Source organism: Mangifera indica, chromosome 5, assembly GCF_011075055.1.
Source record: "Mangifera indica cultivar Alphonso chromosome 5, CATAS_Mindica_2.1, whole genome shotgun sequence".
Classification (NCBI taxonomy): domain Eukaryota; kingdom Viridiplantae; phylum Streptophyta; class Magnoliopsida; order Sapindales; family Anacardiaceae; genus Mangifera; species Mangifera indica.
The window spans coordinates 9,100,201-9,121,211 of NC_058141.1; the positions used below are offsets into that span (position 1 = coordinate 9,100,201).

The following is a 21,011-nucleotide window of genomic DNA, read 5'->3' on the forward strand; positions in this document are numbered from 1 at the left end:
TAAAATTTTTAAATTTAGCTTTTGATAAAGCTTTTGTAAATATATGTGCAATTTGATCACTAGAAGGAATTGCTTTGAGAGAAACCACCTTCACATAATTTAGACCAAACAAAACATATTTTCCAAAATTAGTAATTTGAGACACTTAAACTAAATTTTTCTTCAAATTAGGGACATGATAGATATTGGAATATCCCAAATTCTTGTTAAAGAGTTGAAATATGTAAAATAAAAAGTCAAAATCATTTTGTAATATAGCTGTAAAACTTATGGGGTTAAGTGAAAATGTTCATAAGTATGGGATCTAAGAAATAAATTGCCAATAAAACATACTTAAACGTAAAAGGGTGAAGCCATTTTTGTGTTTTTCTTGCAAAAATTGGAGAAACTAGACGAAGAAGAGAGAAAGAGAAGAAAGGCAAAGGAAAAGAAAGAGAGGATGGAATTGATAGGAAAATAGGTTAGAGTATCTCAATTTTTAATCACATTTAACTTTTAGGATTTAAATTTCACTATTCAAATTAGGGATTTCCAAAATTCTAACTAGGTTACTTTGAATTGGTTCAAATATGTGAGAAAGGAGGAAGATTCGTATGGGATTTTAGTACCAATTTGGGGTCTACTCAAATATGTGAGTGGTAAACAAACCTTTAACTTATAGTTCCATTGTACTCGATTTAATAGTCTTTAATTTTACTCTTTGGCAAGTGATATGATAGATTTTATGGAAAATCTCTTACAAAATCAATAAAATTTCAGTGCATGTTATTGATGTTGGTTGTGAGTAGCTGTAGAGTTGAAAGTTACTTAATCTAGTAGTCTGTATTATTGTAAATTTTGAATGTTAAATTAAATTAATATTGTGTGTGGCGATGAAGCTATAATTGTTTAATTCAGTCCTATGACCAATTAAAATTTGCTTTAAATTAATTTATTTCATGTTTTTGTTGTTGTAAAGTTGAAAGTTCTTTAATTCAATTTTATATATGATTGAAATGGCAAAAAGTTAAATTATTTAATGTAATGTGTGGCTATAGAGCTAAAAAATTGTCTGATCCAAGCTTGAGTAAAATAGAAATTGCTAAATATTTATTTATTTGACATTTTGTGTGGTAGTAAAGCTGAATGAAATCTTAATTCAGTGATAAATAAGACTATATTATTGAATGTTGTCTATTGTTGTAGAGATGACTACAAAGTTGAGTGTAGTTAATTTAGTATAGTGTGATATGGTAGTGGTGGTTACTTAATGAAAATTAATTTAGAGTTCTATTGTTGAGTTATTGTATTAAAAATATGGTGTTAGAAGTATAGTATAGTTCATATATGTTCAACATATATATCATGTAATCAATAGCTTGTCTGGGCAATATCTTATATTAGATATGATAGATTCAAATGTTCTATCTGAGCAATATTTGATATAAGATATGATAGATTTGACTGTTTTGCTTGAGTAGTATTTCATGTTAAGTGTGACAGATTTGAATGTTTTGCTCAAACAAGATTATAGCATATGCTCTACCTGCGTAGGGATGTCCATCCGGTATGACAGATTTTTCTTAAGAATACTAGTAGTGACGAATAGTTCAAGTTATTGTTTGGTGAGAAGTTTCAAAATAGATAAATAAATAAATATATAAGTTGGTAACAATCATATCTTCGGTTTATATAGGATATTTCCTAAAGTATACTCTATAATCATGTGATTTAATTCAAAATATTTTAGTACACATAGAAATCGTTTAAAATTTTCATTGTTGTGAGTGTGTTATCAAAAGATACCTAGAAGTGGTTATAAACTGGGTTCAGTTGAAATTTTAGCATTTGAATTTAATTGGAGATTATTAAACTTATTTGTTCAATGAGAAATTCTCAATATTTAGTATAATTATTATCTTTCCCGGTAAATTTAATTATCAGTCATAAATAATTTTATTCCGGTTATGATGATTTCAAATTCTTTTCTTTAGAAATTAGCGTCTTCGGTATGGTCAATATATTATGAAGTGTTTCATATTACTCTATTGATATGTTTTCAAATACTCTAGAAATATTTTATAAACTACCCAATCGTTATGCCTTTAGCTTATCTTTACAAAATTTTCCCCTCCAAGATATCTTCAAGATCTTATCAAGCAGTGATTTCTACTCAAGGTTATGCCACAATATAACTACTCCAGTAGATGTTATTGGATATTTAGTTGGTGATATCTTTCAGTTTATACAAAGTCCAAGAAGTCTTCATTTAGATGTTGCAAGAAGAATCTTACATTTTTTAAAAGGTCCTTTTGCACATGGTCTTATGTATAAGAAAGGAAACAATTTCTTGTTAAAAGGATTTACTTATGCAAATTGGGCAAGTGATGCAATTTGTTGTCGTTCAACTTCAAGTTATTGATTCAGTATTGGTTCAATTGTTATTTCATGGTGCAACAAGAAGTAATCTATTGTTGTTTTGTCTAACACTAAAGTCGAATACATGTCAGCAATAATGGCTACGCAAGAATGCATTTGGTTAAAGTGTTTGATGAATGATATTTTCTATGAAGTTGATTATGTGGTGCAAATTTATTATGACAATGAAAGTGCAATCAAACTTGTTTCAAATCCAATCTTTCCTGGGCAAACAAAACATATTGAAGTTCATCACCACTTTGTTTGAGATCAAGAAAGTGTTCAACCAAGAAATTGAGTTAAAAGCAATTTCTATTAGTGATCAAATTGCAAATATATATACAAAAGCTTTAAAAAAACCTAAATTTGGAAATTTTAGAACTGCTCTTAAAGTTATTGATCATAAGTATTCATTAAAGAGGAGCCTTAAAAATTTATGCAACTTACTTGCTGTTAATCTTTTGTTTCTATTATTTTGGATTTGGCCAAGTCAAGAGTAGGTGTCAAATAAGAGAGCATTTTACTCTGTTCTAGTAAAATTTTATGCAAGTAGTAGGTGTCTGTTATGGCAAAAATTTATGTAAATAGTGGATGTCTTTTAAGAAAGTTTGTTATGTTGAGTCTATAAATTAAAAACATTTAATTTTTTTTAATCATTCTTCAATAAGGTTTGTAACTTATTCTCTAAATATTAGTTGTCTCCATATATTAATTTCATTGACCCCAAAAGTTAGCAAAACTGGTGAAGTATTAGAACTTTTAGGGTGAATGTCTAGGTTTAAGTTTTTGTCATACTTGTGAAAACTTACTTAGTGTAGTGGTTGTGGGTAAGGCTAGATTCGAATCAAGTTTGTTCAAGCTCAAGCTCAAGCTCGACTCGAATGAATCTGAAATGAGCCACCACGAATAAGGTCGAGCTTTATGTATAAAAATAAACGAGCTCAAGCTCGAGCCTGAAACTAAGTTGCTAGGCTCAACTCACAAGCTATATCAGCTCACCCAAAAACAGTGACATTTCTTAGCTTTTATTAATAATATTTGTTAAAATCTTTGCAGAGACGTAAGAACTTCTTCTTCTTATATTAATAATTTTTTATTAATAAGTTTTAGTCAAAGTCAATGAGCAATAGTAAAAAAACTTTCAAACTTATTAGTCCCCTTTAGCTTTCGCACATGTCTTCTTCTTCCAAAGCTTTTACAATTCTTTTCTTCTTTAAGCTTTCACAAAACCTCATCAATCTGCATCTCTATTAGACCATAGACGACGTCAAAATCCAATCGACTTCATCTAGTGTGCAAGGTCAAGCACTTCGTTAGTTCTCCAATCATGAATCATCTCTACTTTTGGCTTTCGCATTTGATAGCGATGAATTCAACCATTCGGTGACAACAACACAAGGACAAAACAATTAACAGGTTTGTTGTTTGTTATTTTGTTTACTTGCCTTTTGTTTATTTGTTAGTAGAATTTATTAAACCTTAATTTTGAAATTAGGGTTTGTAATTTTGGAATTAACCAATCTCAAAAACCTGTGTTAGCTTTTATTGATTTGATTTTAGCTTGTAATTTTGGTGTTTAATTTCAGCTTGTTGAATTTATGTTACATATCCAAGTTTGTTATATCTAGTATATCCCTAATTCTGATGAATATTCATCAACAACAAACATTTCTCTTGAATATTCAACAATAGGCATTTCTCTTCAAGTATTTAAATGTATAATTATTAGCGTTGTGATGATATCATTGGCCATTAGTACCTCAGCAGCTCAGGTAGATGTGGTTTCCTTCATCCCTTATTTATGGAGTATGTGCAGATATCATTATTCTAAAAGTATCATAGGGCTTAACTGAACTTGATGAATATTCTAATGTCGGAATCTAGATGATATCAGTTTGTGTGTGACTAGAGATCTAGATGTAGGAAATAGAAATTTATATCTGAATCTTGAAAATAAGTAGGAAATGATATTGTGAAATTTTCAGCATTTTTGGTGTTTGATTAATGAATTTTTATTATAAGGCATTCATGTTCAAGTTTGGAGATCATTTTTATCAGTGAATACTAAACACATTGTGGTATTGATCCAAAATCCAATATCATTGAATAATGTTCAGCATCATAAGAATAACCTCAATAAAAGATATTAATATTTACTTAGAAATAATACTGTAAAAATTACGATTATAAATTTAAAAAATAATACTAATTGTCTATTAATTATATTTTATCAAAATGTATGTCAAAATTAACAAATAATACTAGTCATTGTATGTCAAAATAATGTTAAACATTGTCTATTAATTGCATTTTGTCATATGAAGCTCTTGTATTTTTGTTATTGTTTCATGCTTTTAATTACAATAACAACTAACTGACTAATTTTGATTGTGATATAGAATATGACATCAAAAAGAGTAGAACCATCTGGAGCAAGTCGATCTTCATTACTAGCATCTACAGCTAGCATGATAGTTCCTTTTATGCGTACATTTACAAAAGGAAAGCCGGTGCAAATTGAAACACCTATACCTACTCAAGGGGTTGGAATAGATTATATGGATGTTGATATGACTACAATAGAAGATTTTGATACTTCATCTTTAGCTGAGGAAGATGAAGCAATTGTACATTCAGAATGACCAACAAAAGTGTCACTTTCTATTATTCCATATAATAAGAGAAGGAAAACATCAACTATTTAGGAGTGTTTTTCAGAAGAGATGTTTATTACTATTGGAGATTCTACATATGTAGTATGCAAGTATTGTTGTGTTAATAGATTGAAAGAAAATTTTCAAATGCAAAAACCATTGTTGAGTGATGGAAAGCTTTTTCATGTTAGGTGCATTGCCCGTATAGTAAATTTGTTAGTCCAGGATAGGGTGGCCGTGATAAAACCCATCATAGACAATATTTGGGAGAGTGTAAAGTTCATAAGAGCTAGTGAGGCTAGATAAAAAAAATTTATGAAAATTGTTATGTAGTGTGGAATCAAAGAGAGGAAGTTAGCTTTGCATTGTCCTACCTATTGGAATAGTACATATAAAATGCAAACTACAACATTACAGTTTAGAGAGGTTTTTCCTCACTATATGTTTCTTGAATCAAGTTATACTTACTATCCAACCAGGGAAGAGTGAGAGAGATTAGAGGTTGTTTGTGAGTTTTTAGCAATTTTTGATATTATAACCAAATTAATTTTTGGATCACAATATACAACTACAAATAGGTATTTTATAAAAGTGTTTAGAATAAAAAAGATCCTTCAAGAGCAGGAATTCAATAAAGATTATGTTATATCAACGATGGTGACTAAAATATCTGAAAATTTTAACAAGAACTTGGGCGAGATGAATTTTTTTATGACGATTGCTAGCATTATGAATCTTCGGTAATAAACTTGGAATTGATTGTGTTTATTATATATATATATATATATATATATATATATATATATATATATATATACACATACACACACACACACAACGAAAATGTCTCTAACTTATTATTTTGGTTTGTGATTATTTTATGATAAAGTTTTTTATGATTACTTTGGCATTTTCCATTCTATATGGGAAAAAAAATGTCCCTGAAGAGATGAAAAATGTCAAACAAACTTTAAAAAAGTTGTACAGCGAATACATTGACATAATGTCATCGGACAATCCATCAACTACATTTGCACCTCCACAATCTCAACCAATAACTCAACAAACACCATCAAATACATCAGATACATTAAATCATTGTTCTTAATTGAAACTTTATACCATATCCTAGCTTATATTATGAAATTCGTAGGCAAATCTTGCAATTCTCAATATTCTCAAAATAAACAATATGAGTCTGGATTTAGTTGGCTGTGTTTGAAAGATCATAAAGAAAGAACATATTCGGAAGAAATTGTGAAATCTAAGTTAAAAACGTATTTTGAAGAATGTGGTATTGAGATACCTAATAATATCAACTTAGGCGACTTTAATGCACTTTATTGGTGAAGAGATAATCAATATAAATATAGAGTACTTTCACGATTGGCGGCTGATATCTAGGCGATTCCTATTTCAACAGTAGCCTCCGAGAGTGTAATTAGTGCTGGTAGTAGAGTGATTGACATGTACAGGTCATTTCTATCACCGAAAACAGTCAATATGCTTATATATGAAGTTGATTGGATGAGAGCATTTTATAATATTCCCAAACAAGATCAGGTAGACAATTATTTACTACAACTACATACTTTTTATATTGATTTTTTATTAAATTGTTAGCGGTATGATAAAATATTTCTCATTTCTTCTTAATTTCATAAAGATGGAAGATGAAGTTAAGACTGTTGAGTTTATCTTGCTAGACAAATGAAAATAGAATAAAAGGTAAAATATATTTGTTGATGAATAGCTACATCTTTAATATTTAAGAAAATGTTCTTGTTTTTATAATATTTAATAGTGTTTGATTCTTAATTTTTTCTAGGACTGTTATTGGCTACAACATTTTGTAACATCCCTCTCTAGAAGTACTATCCACCGAAGGAGAAATGTTACGAATTAATATTCGGAGCATCTATATTTTTTTTTCTTTTTAAAAATACTTCAAAATAAATACATCATTAAAAGTGTTAAGGAAATATTCCAAGAAAACTGAAAATCTAGAAGCGAACAAAAGATGTATATACTCATATAAAAAACTCATCTAAAAGCATCTAAAAACAGGGAGTAATCATATGCAACTGTACCATAATCTCAAAAAGTCAAAAGTCAACAAGAACATGCCACTGTATGCATGTAATATAAACCAGAGATAACCTGCTCCAACCGAATCTACCTACGCTGACCTAACCCTGCCTCGCAGCTACCTCGATCACTTGTCCCTGCAATCAGGAAAGAAAAGGGAGTGAGTGATAAGAACACTCAGTAAGGGGAAAGAATCAAGTAAACTATATATTTTCCTGTTCTAACTCACTTTTGGGACTCAACCTCACATCCTAACCTCTATAAGAGATTGAGGGGGTAATCTAGTTCATTCTTTACTATTTGGGTCATACTTTGTCCTACTTGGTGTCTATTTGATACTTTTTGGAAGCTAACTATAGGGATTTGGCACTTTTCTAAGCTCAAGCTCTCTTTCTTTCACTACATTATTTTTGAATCTGAATTGAGTTCTACTACAAGCATGTTCTACTACGAGCGGACCCTACTAGAGGTCTATGTCCTACTACGAACGTGTCCTACTGCGGACGTGCCCTACTACGGGCGGTGTAGTGTAAAGTGTCCCTTCATAGTTTATAACATGCATGCGGGTCTTATATCTTACTAATTTTACTTCAATTTAAATTTATTCATAACTCACCAGACATTACTCTTAGGACGACCCATAAATCTTGAGCCCCAAATTTTTTTTCTTGTTTTTCTTTCTTTTTCTTTTCTTCTTTTCTTTTTTTCTTTTTTTTTCTCTCCTTTCTTTCCTTTCCTTCCTTTCCTTTCTTTTATTTCCTTTCCTTTCTTCTTTCTTTCTTTCTTTCTTTCTTTCTTTCTTTCCTGCCCAAAACTACGAAATATTGTTCACAGAACAGTCATTTAGCAGGGCAGCCTTCTTTTTCATACAATGTAACAGCCCATACGGTTTCTAATTCATACAAGTTATATATCATTAAAAAGAGGATTCAAAGATCTTTCCAACAAGCTATAATAGCACTCATAATTCAATAGATAAGGCAGTCAAAACGTGAGATAAACTCAGTGACAAAAACTGCCTCCTCTGTTTATTTGGTAAAGCAGTCCTTATGGTTCATGCAATATTTAACAATTCAAATGATTCCCAATTCATGCAAGATATATATCACTGAAAATATAATTCCAAGATCTTTCCAACGAGATATAATAGCACTCATAATTCCATAGATAAGGCAGTCAAAACGTGAGATAAACTCAGTGACAAAACTGCCTCCTCTGTTTATTTAGTAAACCAGTCCTTTCGGTTCATACAAATCTTTAACAGTCCAAATGATCTCTAATTCATACAAGCTATATATCATTGGAAATAGGATTCAAAGAGCTTTCCAACAAGATATAATAGCACTCATAATTCATCAGATAAGGCAGCCAAAACATGGGACGAACTCAGTGGCAAAAACTGTAAATATCATGCAACTTTCTGTCATGAACAAAATAACACACATAGACATCTCAAATGGCAAAACAACATTCCTTAACTTCAAATTCATCATTTATAACATAGATCCAAGGAACCAAAAGCCTAAAACATACAACATATCAAGGAGGATACCCCTTACCTTGTTTCAAGTCAAATATTTACAAGTTGGCTTCCTTCTCTTTGTTTTGCTTCCTTTATCACCAAGATAACTTTAAATCAATACCAAAACACACTAACATATTCACATAACATGCATATAAACATAGATAAAAGGAGAAGGAAGGAGATCTTTGGTTACCAAAGCTTCCAAGTGCTTCCTTTTCTTTTCTTTTCTTTTCTTTTCTTTCTTCTCTTCCAAGCATCCAAGTTCCTTCTAAAAAATGAAGAAAACAAGCATGAAGAGGCTGATTTTTCTAGAAGGGCGGAAGAAATGATGGAAAAATGGTATGAGATGTCTTTTTTGACTTTTCTCTCCCTTTATCTAAGTTTTATCTCCCTTTTTCTCTTTATCTCTTTTTTTTTTTTGTATTTATATATATATAGTTATTTATACATGTATATATATATAAACACACCCATACATATATATATTTAAAATAGAAAAAATCTCAAAATAGGGTCAAAAGACATAATTGCCCCTGAAATATATCTGAGGGTATTACACATTTCTTTTGAAAGCATAACATTTCTAGAACTGTTAGTTTTGGGGATGCTTCGACATTTCCTTTTAAATATATACTTGGAAGGTAATACAGTCTAGCATAACTTTTTCTTGATTCTGGATTTACAAATGGATAGTCAGATGAAATTCAATTTGAATAAAAGTAACTTTCCTTGATCAATTTGAATATCCTAGTCATATACCCCTGAGCCTCCAAACTCACAATTAATTCTTTACACAAACATGACTTTGGAAATTGAAAGAAAGTTGTAACATTGAATCATTAGTGCTTGTTGGAACTTTTCTTCTTCTCTTCAATGATCAAAAAGGCTTACAGGGCCCAAAAGCTTTGAATTAATTTGCAGATAGAAAGAATGAAGACCAAACAATAAATTTCCCATATAGCTCATCTTAATTCTATTATTTTTTTGTTGTTTTTTCAGTTGTTTAATGAATTTTGATTGAAATAACGATATTTATGCATTTGTAGTTTATTAGATGAGTTATCATTGCTCAGTTTTGTTCCAGATTATTGAAAAGAAGGGAACAAGTCACATGAGCTTTGAACAGTAAACCTAAAGCTTGCCAATCTTGGTTCAGCTCGGGCTCGTTAAGCCTATTCAAGCCAAGCTCGTGAGCTCGAGTTTAAGCCACTATTATCTCAAGCTCACTTGACCATTTCTTGAGCTGAGCTCAATTCGGTTTGAATCTGTCCCTAGTTGTGGGTCTAGTCATTATGTCCCAGATTTACCTATCTAACCAATACTGGAGAACTCTCATGCTAGCTATATGTATAAAAAAGAAAGGTAAAATATATTTGTTTAAAGTTTGTAAGACAATAAAGTCATAATAAAATGTTAGAAAGACCTAGATTGCTCATGAATTATATCTTAAAAGAGCAAGTGAATGATTTTCAATGGTAAACCACAACTCAAACATCCTTTTTTGTCGTTCCAAGTGAAATGTTAATTTATCTACTTTTTGTTTATATTTGAGATTTCTCTCCTATAATTTCTTTTTATATTTTTACTCTTATTGTTTAAATTTATCTTTAGATTTTTTGTGAATATCTACAAGTGTCTAAATTTAAAGAGACTATGTAAAAGTCACTTAAATTAATATAATCCTAATAATTTTCAAGTACTTATCACAAATTTCAGTTATAGTTAATAGTTTGTTATTTAATAGACTTTATTCTTTCATCTCTATCATTTTATTCTGCATTTTAAGATATTCAATATGAACATCAAAATATGTTAAACAGTGTCAAACACACTAATGAAACTCAACATTGTTATCAACAATCAATTGAATATTCGTTAGTTTCACTTAGATATAATCTTTCCTTCCTTGAAAAGAGTGAATTTACAAAAGCTAACCCAATCACATTCATCCTCGTTTAGTTTTTCCTCCTCCGTATTTCATGTGCATTGAAATTGGTCACAATATAATTTCAAATTTTAAATAACTAGATTTATATAACTAATCAAATTTTATATATATTTATGTTTGTATTAAACTAATGAAGCAAAAACATGTAAAAAATGAATGTTATTTAGAGAACTTACAATTTTATTAAAAACATATCACTACAAAAGTTATTGATCCTTTATTGGTTGTGTGACATGGTTAGTTTTATTCAATCCTAGATATTTTCTCATATTTTGCCTTCATATTAAAAAAAAAAAAAAAACTAGTATTTTATAATTTGACACTAAGATTAGACCATTATTTGCAAAGTATAATTTAATTATCTTGAGTTAATCTTTTCCTTCTGGTTTGTTTTTTATTTTTTTAAATACTTCCTCAACTGTTGCAAATTGAGAATAAGACTTTTTGGCCTATTAAAAAGGCCAAAGGACTATTTCCCACCCAAAGTATGTTATTTTCTCAAGTTTCTCTCATTTAACTTTAAAAATCTCAAATATCTACTTATGACTGGTTAAAATTAACGGTAATAGAAGTAAAATCGTTATTTTATCTATAATATTAAAAATAAACTAAAATATAATCTCTTCCCGCCCCCCCCCCCCCCCCCAAACTAAAATCGTTATTTTAAAAAATAACAGTTTCCCCCTAGGGTTTAGTTTCCAAATATTTGATGTCATCTCCAACATCGTTGTTGGCGGCCTCTTCCTTCCAAAGTATCTTTTCCCTCCGACGGTCTCTCTCCACCCATTTGGATGACCAATCGATGTCGAAGGAGGTGTGGATGTCGGATATCTAGAAACTAAACCCTATGAGAAAACTGTCATTTTTTTAAAATTTAGATTGGGGGAAAACTTTTAGTTTTTAAAGTTTAGGAGGACAAAAAGAGATAAAATTTTAAGGGGTTAAGGTTCTGTTAATTTTAACTGCTCATGGGTGGGTATTTGGGATTTTTAAAGTTAAAGGAAGAAAATTTAGGAAAACAGCATACTTTGGGTGGGAAATAGTCCTTTGGTCTATTTAAAATCAGGAAAACAGACAGCACGCTTATGGCTCTTATCTTAGTTATTCTCAAAAAGTTAAACTTTAATAATTCGAGGACCAAACTTTAACCAACTATTCAACCATATTCAAAGGGCCAAAGGACTATTTCCCAACCAAGTTTAAGTGTATTCTCAAAGTCATACCTATGGGGTTTGAAAAACTCGAAGTCCCACCCATAACATTATTGTCATTAAAATTCTCAGTTAAAAACATAAGGTAAAATCGTTATTTTATTAATAATATTAAAAAAATATAAAATTTATTAAAGTTTCCCCCCTAAGTTTTAAAAACTAACAACTTCACATCTAACTAAAGTTTTCTAACTTTGAAAAGTCACATTTTTCCCTCAAATTTTTTCTTCACCTTTCCAGCCACCATCTCCGGCGCTAACGACCTCCACTCTCCACCCTAAACCTTGGTCAACTCACGTAGACAAATTTGGAACGGATCTCTTCATTGGAGACGAAGAGATCGATGAGATTTGAGCGAAGAGATCTGGACTCTTTGTTGATAAAGAGATGACGAAACTTCCAGATCTCCTCGACGACGAAGAGATCTAGATCTCTTCATCAATGAAACAAAGAGATCTGGAATCTCTTAGCCTAGATCTTTTAGTTATTTGCCGACGAAGAGATCCAGATCTCTTCATCGATGAATAAGCTTCATCGTCGTCCTTTCTAGATCACCGAAGAAAGAGGTCGAAGGGGAAGAAAAAAATTCAAAGGTTTTGGGGGGGGGGAGGAATGTGATTTTTCAAAGTTTAAAAACTTTTGGAAGCGTGAAATGTTAGTTTTTAAAACTTAGGAGAGAAAAATGTAATAAATTTTATATTTTTTTAATATTATTAATAAAATGACGATTTTACCCTTGTATTTAATTGAAATTTTTAACTCCAATTGAGCAATAGGTGAGATTTCGAGTTTTTCAAACCTCATGGATATGACTTTGAAATCACACCTAAACTTAGATGGGAAATAGTCCTTTAGCCTATTCATAATAACTAAATAAATACAACCCACCCAACATTGGAAATTTTATGAAAGTCATTTATCTCTGGTATTAAATACGCCGGAAGACTTATTCCCACACAAGTTTTAGTCAATTTTTAAACTTATACCTGTAAAGTTTTAAAAACTCAAATATTCACTAGTCATCTAACTTCTATTGAAATCCTCTATTAGAGTTAAGAATAAATTTATCATTTAATCAGTAATATTAAAAAATATAAAAGTTTATATTATTTTTTTTTTCATTGGTTTAAAAAACTAACAATTTTTCCCTAATATTAAGTTTTAAAAAGTTACCATTTCCCACCTAAGGTTTCAAATTTCTCTGGCAATTTTTTGACGAATGACCACCACTCTCTCCCTTTCGACGATGTCTCTCCCTCTCTAATGTTTTCTCTCCCTCCAACGCTCTCTCCTGATGGACAAATTCAGACGAAACCTTCGTCTAAACGTCCAAACAAAAGTTTCCTCTAGATTTGTCTATTGAGAGAGAGCACCAAAAGGGGAGAAAACATTGGAGAGAGAGAGAGCGATCACCATTCGTCAAAAAATTACCAAAGAAATTTTAAACCTTATAAGGAAAAATAGTAATTTTTCAAAACTTAATAATTAGTTTTTAAAACCAAAAGAGGAAAATAATATAAATTTTTATATTTTTTAATAATATTGACTAAATAACAATTTTACCCTTAATTTTAATCGAGAATTTTAATAGAAATTAAATAACGGATCAATTTTTGGGTTTCTAAAACTTTGTGGGTGAGAATTTGAAAATGAACCAAACCTTGGGCGGGAACAAATCTTTTGGCCTACTAAAACTTTTGGTCTATTAAATATTTCATTCATTCATCAACCTAAAGCAGCTAGGCAAAGGTAAATCTAAAATCAACTACCAGGAAGGAAATAATTGTCCATGATAGTTTCCTCTCACCCACAAATATAACTAATTATAATACATTCATATGATGCAGTGTGTGCCATCACAAATTTTACTTCATCAACTCAGATCCAATACAGATACTGGAAAAAGAAAACACATAAGGCAACTGGGTCAAAATTTGGCAGGCTAACGCAACTCAACACAATTGCGCTTCCTCTCACTATCAATCTATGCAGTTATATCTTATGACTATAAAATTGCCACTGCTAGTCGTTCGGAAATCAAATTAAAGGAACACAGTGAAACTCTCAGTAGACTGCTTTTTGTCTCTCGTCTGCATCTTCTTGCTCAACCTGAGAAAATTTAATGAGTTATCAAGATTCACTCAACCTGTATTGATATTGACTCACCGTGCAGAAACAGAATGTGCCATGGCCAATAACAATCACTTCAAAATTTTGTTTCAGTTTGAATATAACAATTATGAGACATTTGCATTGATGTCTGAAAACATATACTAACATGAATATATGCCACCAAGACAAGTTCACAATTTCACCAGGAACAATTTACTTTTAATCAATTTCAAATCTATGGTGCTATTCAGCACTCTTTAGCAATACTTCCACATAATTCCCGATCAAGTGGAAAATATATCTTGACACATAACAAGCAATGTGTACCAAGTGGCAGCAAGTACTATTTCTCATTGACACGCAGAAGAATTAGGAACAAAAGTTCTACAGAGATGAAATCACATCACCTATGATTTAACAAAACATAAGATCCTAAACATGGTCCCGGGAAGAAAGATAACTTTTAGGAGAATTCTATGGAATTAGGATAATGCTTTGCTGAGCGGATTTCAGTAACATATATCAAATCATACTTCTGAAATGCAAGGATAATTGCTGTGCTTTTAAGAGATGAAACTATCATCCTCAGTGAAAGCATAATTACTAAAACCAGTTTATGATCTTCATCACATCTCAAAAGAACTAGGTTATAGCACTTGGAAAAAAGGATGGTGTATCTAAATCAATCATTAAACCTCAAGATGCAAGACTGCAAGAGGAAAGAACATAGCTAAGTGGAGATAAACCCTCACCTCAACAAGTACCCTTGCTTTCTTCTTCAGTTTGGCACCAGGTTCAGCTTTCTCAAGCTTTCTCGAAGCCAAGTTAGATTCTCTTCTTGATCTTTTGCGATCAACTGCTACCCTTCCCTCATCATCATCATCCACTCCAACTGTATATCATTACACCAATATTAAGTTCACAATCATATCAGTAACGGAGACAAGATTTTGGTTCTGAGGGGGGAAAAATTTTATGAAATATCAAAACATCATAGATAAACATAGATAAAAAAATGACCATATAGAAACTCAGGGTACCAATTAATATTATAGAAGAAGAATTTAGTCAAAATAGAAAAAAATTTCAAAAGCTAAGATAACCGTGGTGGTTTTATTAATGCAATGTATTCTCAATAATAAGAAAGAAAATAGAAATCAAAACTTAATATACATTGGAGGTTGAAGAAAAAAATCAAAACACGGAAAAAGTGGTGGCACAAAGACCTTAGACTACTTTTATGGAAGAAAGGAGACTTTTGTTACAAATACATAATGTAAGGAGATTAACACATTTTCCAATGTCAGTGGGGGCATGAAACCCCACTAACCCCTTAGTGGATCCCTCCCTGAATTATATCGATGAATAAAATATCACTTCAGCTTGGAGTTTCAGATGCTCTGAAAAGAGAAAAATTCTGGAAACAGAGACACAATGTCATAAGTAACAAAAAGGGAATTGGAAATACACTGCAGTGTAGATGAGTGAACAATCAAATGTTTAAGACAGCCAAAAAACATTTAATAGTAACGTGTAACTTGCTATTTTATAACATAAAAGCTATTCCTAGCAGACGAGAATTACTAAAATTAACCAATTATATGAAGATTTTAATCAGCAACCAAGATGCATGTGAATAACTAATGTATGTATATATTGTGTAAAGTTGATGGATGCATACCATCATATTAAATAAGGAAATAAAAGGAAAGCGTTGAAATCCAATTTTACCATCATCATCATCTGTATGAAATTTATTAATGGCAACACCACCAAAATCTTCCATATCCTCCTCCTCTTCAAGATCATCATACCCTTCAACATATTCTATTTCAGCTTCCTCCTAGTTTCAGTTACAAACAAAGGAACTTCAGTGATAAAGAATGGTACTTCTTTAAAAAAAAATTAACCTTGATAAAGATACATTTTATCCAAAAAATAAAAAAATGAAAAATCGCCAGTAAGTCAGATGACATTCTTGTAGAACTACCTCATCATCTTCCAAATCCCTAGCAGCTAGCTGTTCCTTATCAAGGATCTCATTATATTTGTCAGCAGGATAATTATATATGTCACCATAAACCCCTTTTTTCAGGCGCTCCAGCAATTCTTTTTCAATACTCTGCAGAAGAAAATCAATAAAAAGGTGATGCTAAGAGCTATGGAGAAAATGTAGTTCATGAATTTCAGTAGCATGACTAAGAAAATAACCTTATCCAAAACAGCTGCCTTTTCGGCTTTTTCCTCTCTTCTAGCCTCTCTTTTCTTCTCCTTCCTTGGTGTTGTCATAATCTTCTCCCTAAAAGCGTAAACTAAGGAGTATAAAATACCAATAAAAGTTGCAACATATATTATTCAGCTCAAACTTGACTACAACATTATAGGTGATTTAAACAGCTATATAGTAGATACTATTTCCCCATATAAGTAAAAAACTAAAACTGGCAGAAGTTGAAAGCACGCAAAAGTTGTGAACCTTGTCTTCAAAGCAAGCTTTCTCATGCGAATCCGCATCTGAGTCATTTTAGTCAACCTTTGCTTTGTTTTGTGTACCAAAAACTTGGGCCAATACATCTGTCAATTTGAGAAAGCAAATTGAAACTCAGACTATTCACTTATAACATCCTACAAGTAGAATTATTGAAGACAAACCAAAAACATGTCATACCAGATGTTTGTCAATTATTTCAAGTGCCTTCTCATAATTCCTTGGCAACTTAACTCTTTCCCACAATTGATTTGGTTGGTGAGCCCTTTCTATAGTTTTCATATATAAATAGAAAACACCTGCAGCACACCAAATAAAGATACGAATAGTTTCATCAATGCACAAGACAGCACATTATTTGACTCAAAAGATAAAGAGTAGTGGCAGGAAGCGCAAGATAAATCAAGGTCACTATAAAGTTACATACTATACTAGCATAGTTATCCAAAAGAAACCACAGAGAAGTGATAAATGTGGAGATTTAAACTGAAAATACACAAATAAAATTTTCACAACCCAAAGAAGGTACCATCGTGGTCACGAATTGTGGCGTATCGACTGTTAGCGAGCGGGCATGAGCTTCGGTTACAAATACCGGTTACGTTATACGGGTTTCTACAGAACTTCCCCGTCTCGATTCTACAAACCAATCAAAATTCAAATAAAAACCCAATAAAAACTTAAATTAACAAAATTTGAATGAATGTGAAGAAAGAGAAGGTCAAGCAGAAGACTCACTTGGCCATGAAACTGCAATGATTGTGCCTGATAACCTGCCATATAACCTCATCATGCTGCATCTTTACTTTTTCTTTATTTAGGTGGGATGTACAAATAATAGAGAGTTTTAGGTTCAAGATTTACAAAAATTTACGATACACAAGAACACGAAGGGTTACAAATCAGAAAAGAGAGGCACTTCTACAACTTAGAAGCCGGTTTTAACTGTATTTTGCCGCCTCAGTGGCCACTTTCTAGTTTATTTTGTCAGGTTTTCAGGGTTGGTTGGAGGTTTGCCGTTCTGGTATATATCTAGGGTAGCGGACGGTGGCTTTTGAAGGTGATTGATACAGCGTCGTTTTAATACAATGAAACGGCCCATTCATTTGTCGGGACTCGGGAACTCTTAATTTTGGCTAAAGTAATGCTACCTCTACAGTAAATGAGAATAATTTTTAAATTATAATAAGAATACGTTATTATTTATTCATAAAATTATATTTATTAATTATATATATGATTTAATTTATTTTAAATAGATATTGCTTATTACTCAATACTAGAGATGGTAATTTGGATCCGACTTTAGGGGTCCTGACCTTCTCGACCCTAACGAAGAGGAGATTTCTCGATAAAAACGGAAAAAGGGGTGGGGATGGAGACGAAAAAAATCCCCGTAATTGGAGACGGGTCAGGGACGGGGATACATGTGTCCCCGCCCCGCCCTTCCCCGCCCCTCCCCATCCCCTCCCCACCCCACCCCCTAAATCTAATATGTTAATATAATAATTTCTAAACTATTAAGTTTTAGAAATTTTTACATTATGATTTATTAAAACTATAACTTTAATTTTACTAATTTTTGAATTATCAATTATTAGTTTTTACTAATTTCTAAACTATTAATCTAATATATTAAAAAAACCCCAGAATCTCATTATCATAAAATGTATATGTACCAAATTAATTTTATTTCAACTTCAAAACTTAGTTAGTCAATCCACCAGGTTTTACACACAAAAAATAATAAATTATAAACTTGATAAAATCAATTGAAGTGAATAAAAAGTGTTAAATTTAATGTTATTATAAAATTACCCTAAATCACATACATGAAGAGCTACTAATGAAGAGATTGATTATTGCATATTGTTAGATTTTATGAAAACTTTATATTTGAACTAAAATAACAAAGAATATTTTGTAGCTCTTGTAGCAAGTGATATTTTGGGAAAATATGATTTATTTTATTTATTAAAATATATAAGAGAATTAAAATTTATATTTATGGGTATGGGGAGGGGATTTTTCCCCGCGGGGACGGGGCGGGGATGGGGAGGGGATTTTTCCCCACGGGGACGGGGCGGGGCGGGGCGGGGATAGAGAGGGGATTTTTCCCCGCGGGGACGGGGAGAGAATTTTCCTTCGCAGGGAAGGGACGGGGATTATTTTTTATCCCCGCAACGGGGACGGGGTGAGGATGGGGATTGATATCCCCTACGGGGACGAGGACGGAGACTGATATCCCCTCCCCACCCCTCCCCATTGCCATCCCTACTCAATACCCATACACATCAAGCTCCGTTTCATTTGTTTAGTATTAATACTAAATACACCGTTAAAACTTACCTTTATCCATACAAAATACTGAAATAACATTTATATCTTTGATCTGTCGATAAAATTATTATCGATTCAAATGATACATTTACATCAATTTTTGGTATTAATTAAAATTATTATCGATTTTCAAAAACTTATTTGAGTCCAAATATTTGGCATATTATAAGCTCACATCTTTTACTTTCTATTTCATGGGTTATTAATTAAAATTATCAAATTTTTGAGTGCCATATCAAATGATCATTTCTTGAAGGACTAACCGGTATGATTAACACATTGCAAACTAACGAGACTGCCTCTCTCCATAAACAGAGTTCTTAGTCATTTGACACCCATTTTTAAATTTCTAACCATTTTTTCATCCAAAATCTCACTCGTATTCACTATCCAAGCCTCAAAACGTGATTTTTGAGACTTTTTTGTCATTTTAAAGTTTGTCGCAACCATTATCTTTTATCATCAACATCAAGCTTCTTCCTGTAGTTTTCAATTAGATATAAGCAAAGAAATGGGGGGAAAGATAAGGTTTCATTTTGCGCAATAATATTACATTTTAATCATGTATATGCTTGTGTTGATCTTGATTATTGTGGGTTTATGTTTGAGAGTTGTGTTTTATGGTTTTCAATTAAAATTTACTAATCTTGGGGTTGTTTAGTTGATTAAAATTATAATTTGTTTATGATAAATAGAGTTTGAAGTGTGATTTGAGTAAATTAAACAAGTTTAGAGTTGATTAAATCAATAATTTAGTAGAAAAACGAAGTTTAGGGTTGATATTAAACTTCAAATAAGTTTAATGCGAATATCAAACTTGAAACAAGGAGGTTTTTCTTAAAAAAAAAAGTTGGATAATTATATAAATATTTTCTATGAGATGCTATAAGGTAAGAATTGGGAGTACATGTGAAGAATTAAAAGTTAAGGGGTCAAAAAATTTATAGTGATGTTTAGGGTTAAAATTGGGAGTTGATGTTAGAAATTTTTCATTATTATTAAAAGTTAAGGGGTCAAAAATTTCATAGTGATGTTTAGGGTTAAAATTGGGAGTTGATGTTAGAAATTTTGAATTCTTTTATGAATTCCCTCCGTCATAATTATGAATTCTTTTATATATTCCTAACAATACAATCATTCATCCAACTGGAATAATAGAAATCAAGTATAGATCTTCTTGCATGGATTTAACAATCTTTTTTACTTAAATTTGTGTTTTATATATATATATATATATAAAATAACTTAAAAGTCATAACTAATATAAAACAATAAAACTATGTGTATCCATTTTTGGTACACAATTTATATACATATATGAGGTATTATTATGTAATTAGATGTTTCTTTATCATATGATGACACATTTTTTAAAATCACCTAATTACATGATGACACATCATTGTGTACATGAATTATGTATCAAAAATAGGTACACATAGCATTGCTCAATATAAAAACGCATGCTAAAAAATATATAGATATTAAATTATTGTACAACTCTTTTACCATATTAGAACAAGGCAAATATGATTATAAATTATTTTAAGGAGAAGACTCATAAGTTTCTTTAATTTATTAGTAAATTAATCTTGTTTAATTTGGTTCAAGATAGGCCCCTCCTCAAGGCATTTCCTAGCTACGTCATTTGTGACTTTGAATATTAAAAAAGGCCGAATGACTCATTCCCATCTCAGGTATAGTAAAAATTCAAAGTGACCTTATTAACTTTCAAAAACATAAATATTTACTTATTCATTAGTTTTAGCTGTTACAATTGAGGATAAAATTGTTATTAAAAATTTGTATTTAAACAAAGAAAAGTTATTCTTTTTTTTCTCTTTAGTTTTAAAAACTAATCATTTTCTCTTAACTCAAACTTTGAAACATTGTATTTACACTCCTAAAAACTTCATTTCATTTTTCTGGCAGTTGTTCTTCCTAACGTTCCTCTCTGACGATATCTCTCCTCCCTCCATGGTAGTTTTTTAGTGCAAAAACTACCAAAATGGTTGGGATTTCTTACTTAGATCTATATAAAAATCACACAGATCCATGAGACGATTTATGCATCGACGACGCACAAATCAATTGGATGGCATCGCATGGACGACACCACATATGTGCGACACTATTTGATAGATTTGTGTGTTACCAACACACAAATCGTCACATAGATCTATGAGACGATATTTGTGTGTTACCAACACACAAATCGTCACATAGATCTATGAGACGATTTTTACAT

General features: G+C 31.2%; 1 protein-coding gene across 1 annotated transcript; it reads right to left on the reverse strand.

Annotated features, from left to right (window-relative positions):
- Positions 1–13,652: 13,652 nt before the first annotated feature.
- Positions 13,653–17,486, reverse strand: LOC123215691 (protein MAK16 homolog A-like). Its single transcript, XM_044635895.1, has 9 exons — positions 17,162–17,486; positions 16,953–17,062; positions 16,604–16,722; positions 16,412–16,509; positions 16,147–16,234; positions 15,926–16,057; positions 15,667–15,778; positions 14,688–14,827; positions 13,653–13,932 (listed from the first exon to the last, which is right to left on the reverse strand). The coding sequence occupies exons 1-9, from the start codon at positions 17,221–17,223 to the stop codon at positions 13,888–13,890; spliced, it is 906 nt and encodes a 301-aa protein (XP_044491830.1). The 5' UTR covers positions 17,224–17,486; the 3' UTR covers positions 13,653–13,887.
- Between the last annotated feature and the right edge of the window lie 3,525 nt (positions 17,487–21,011).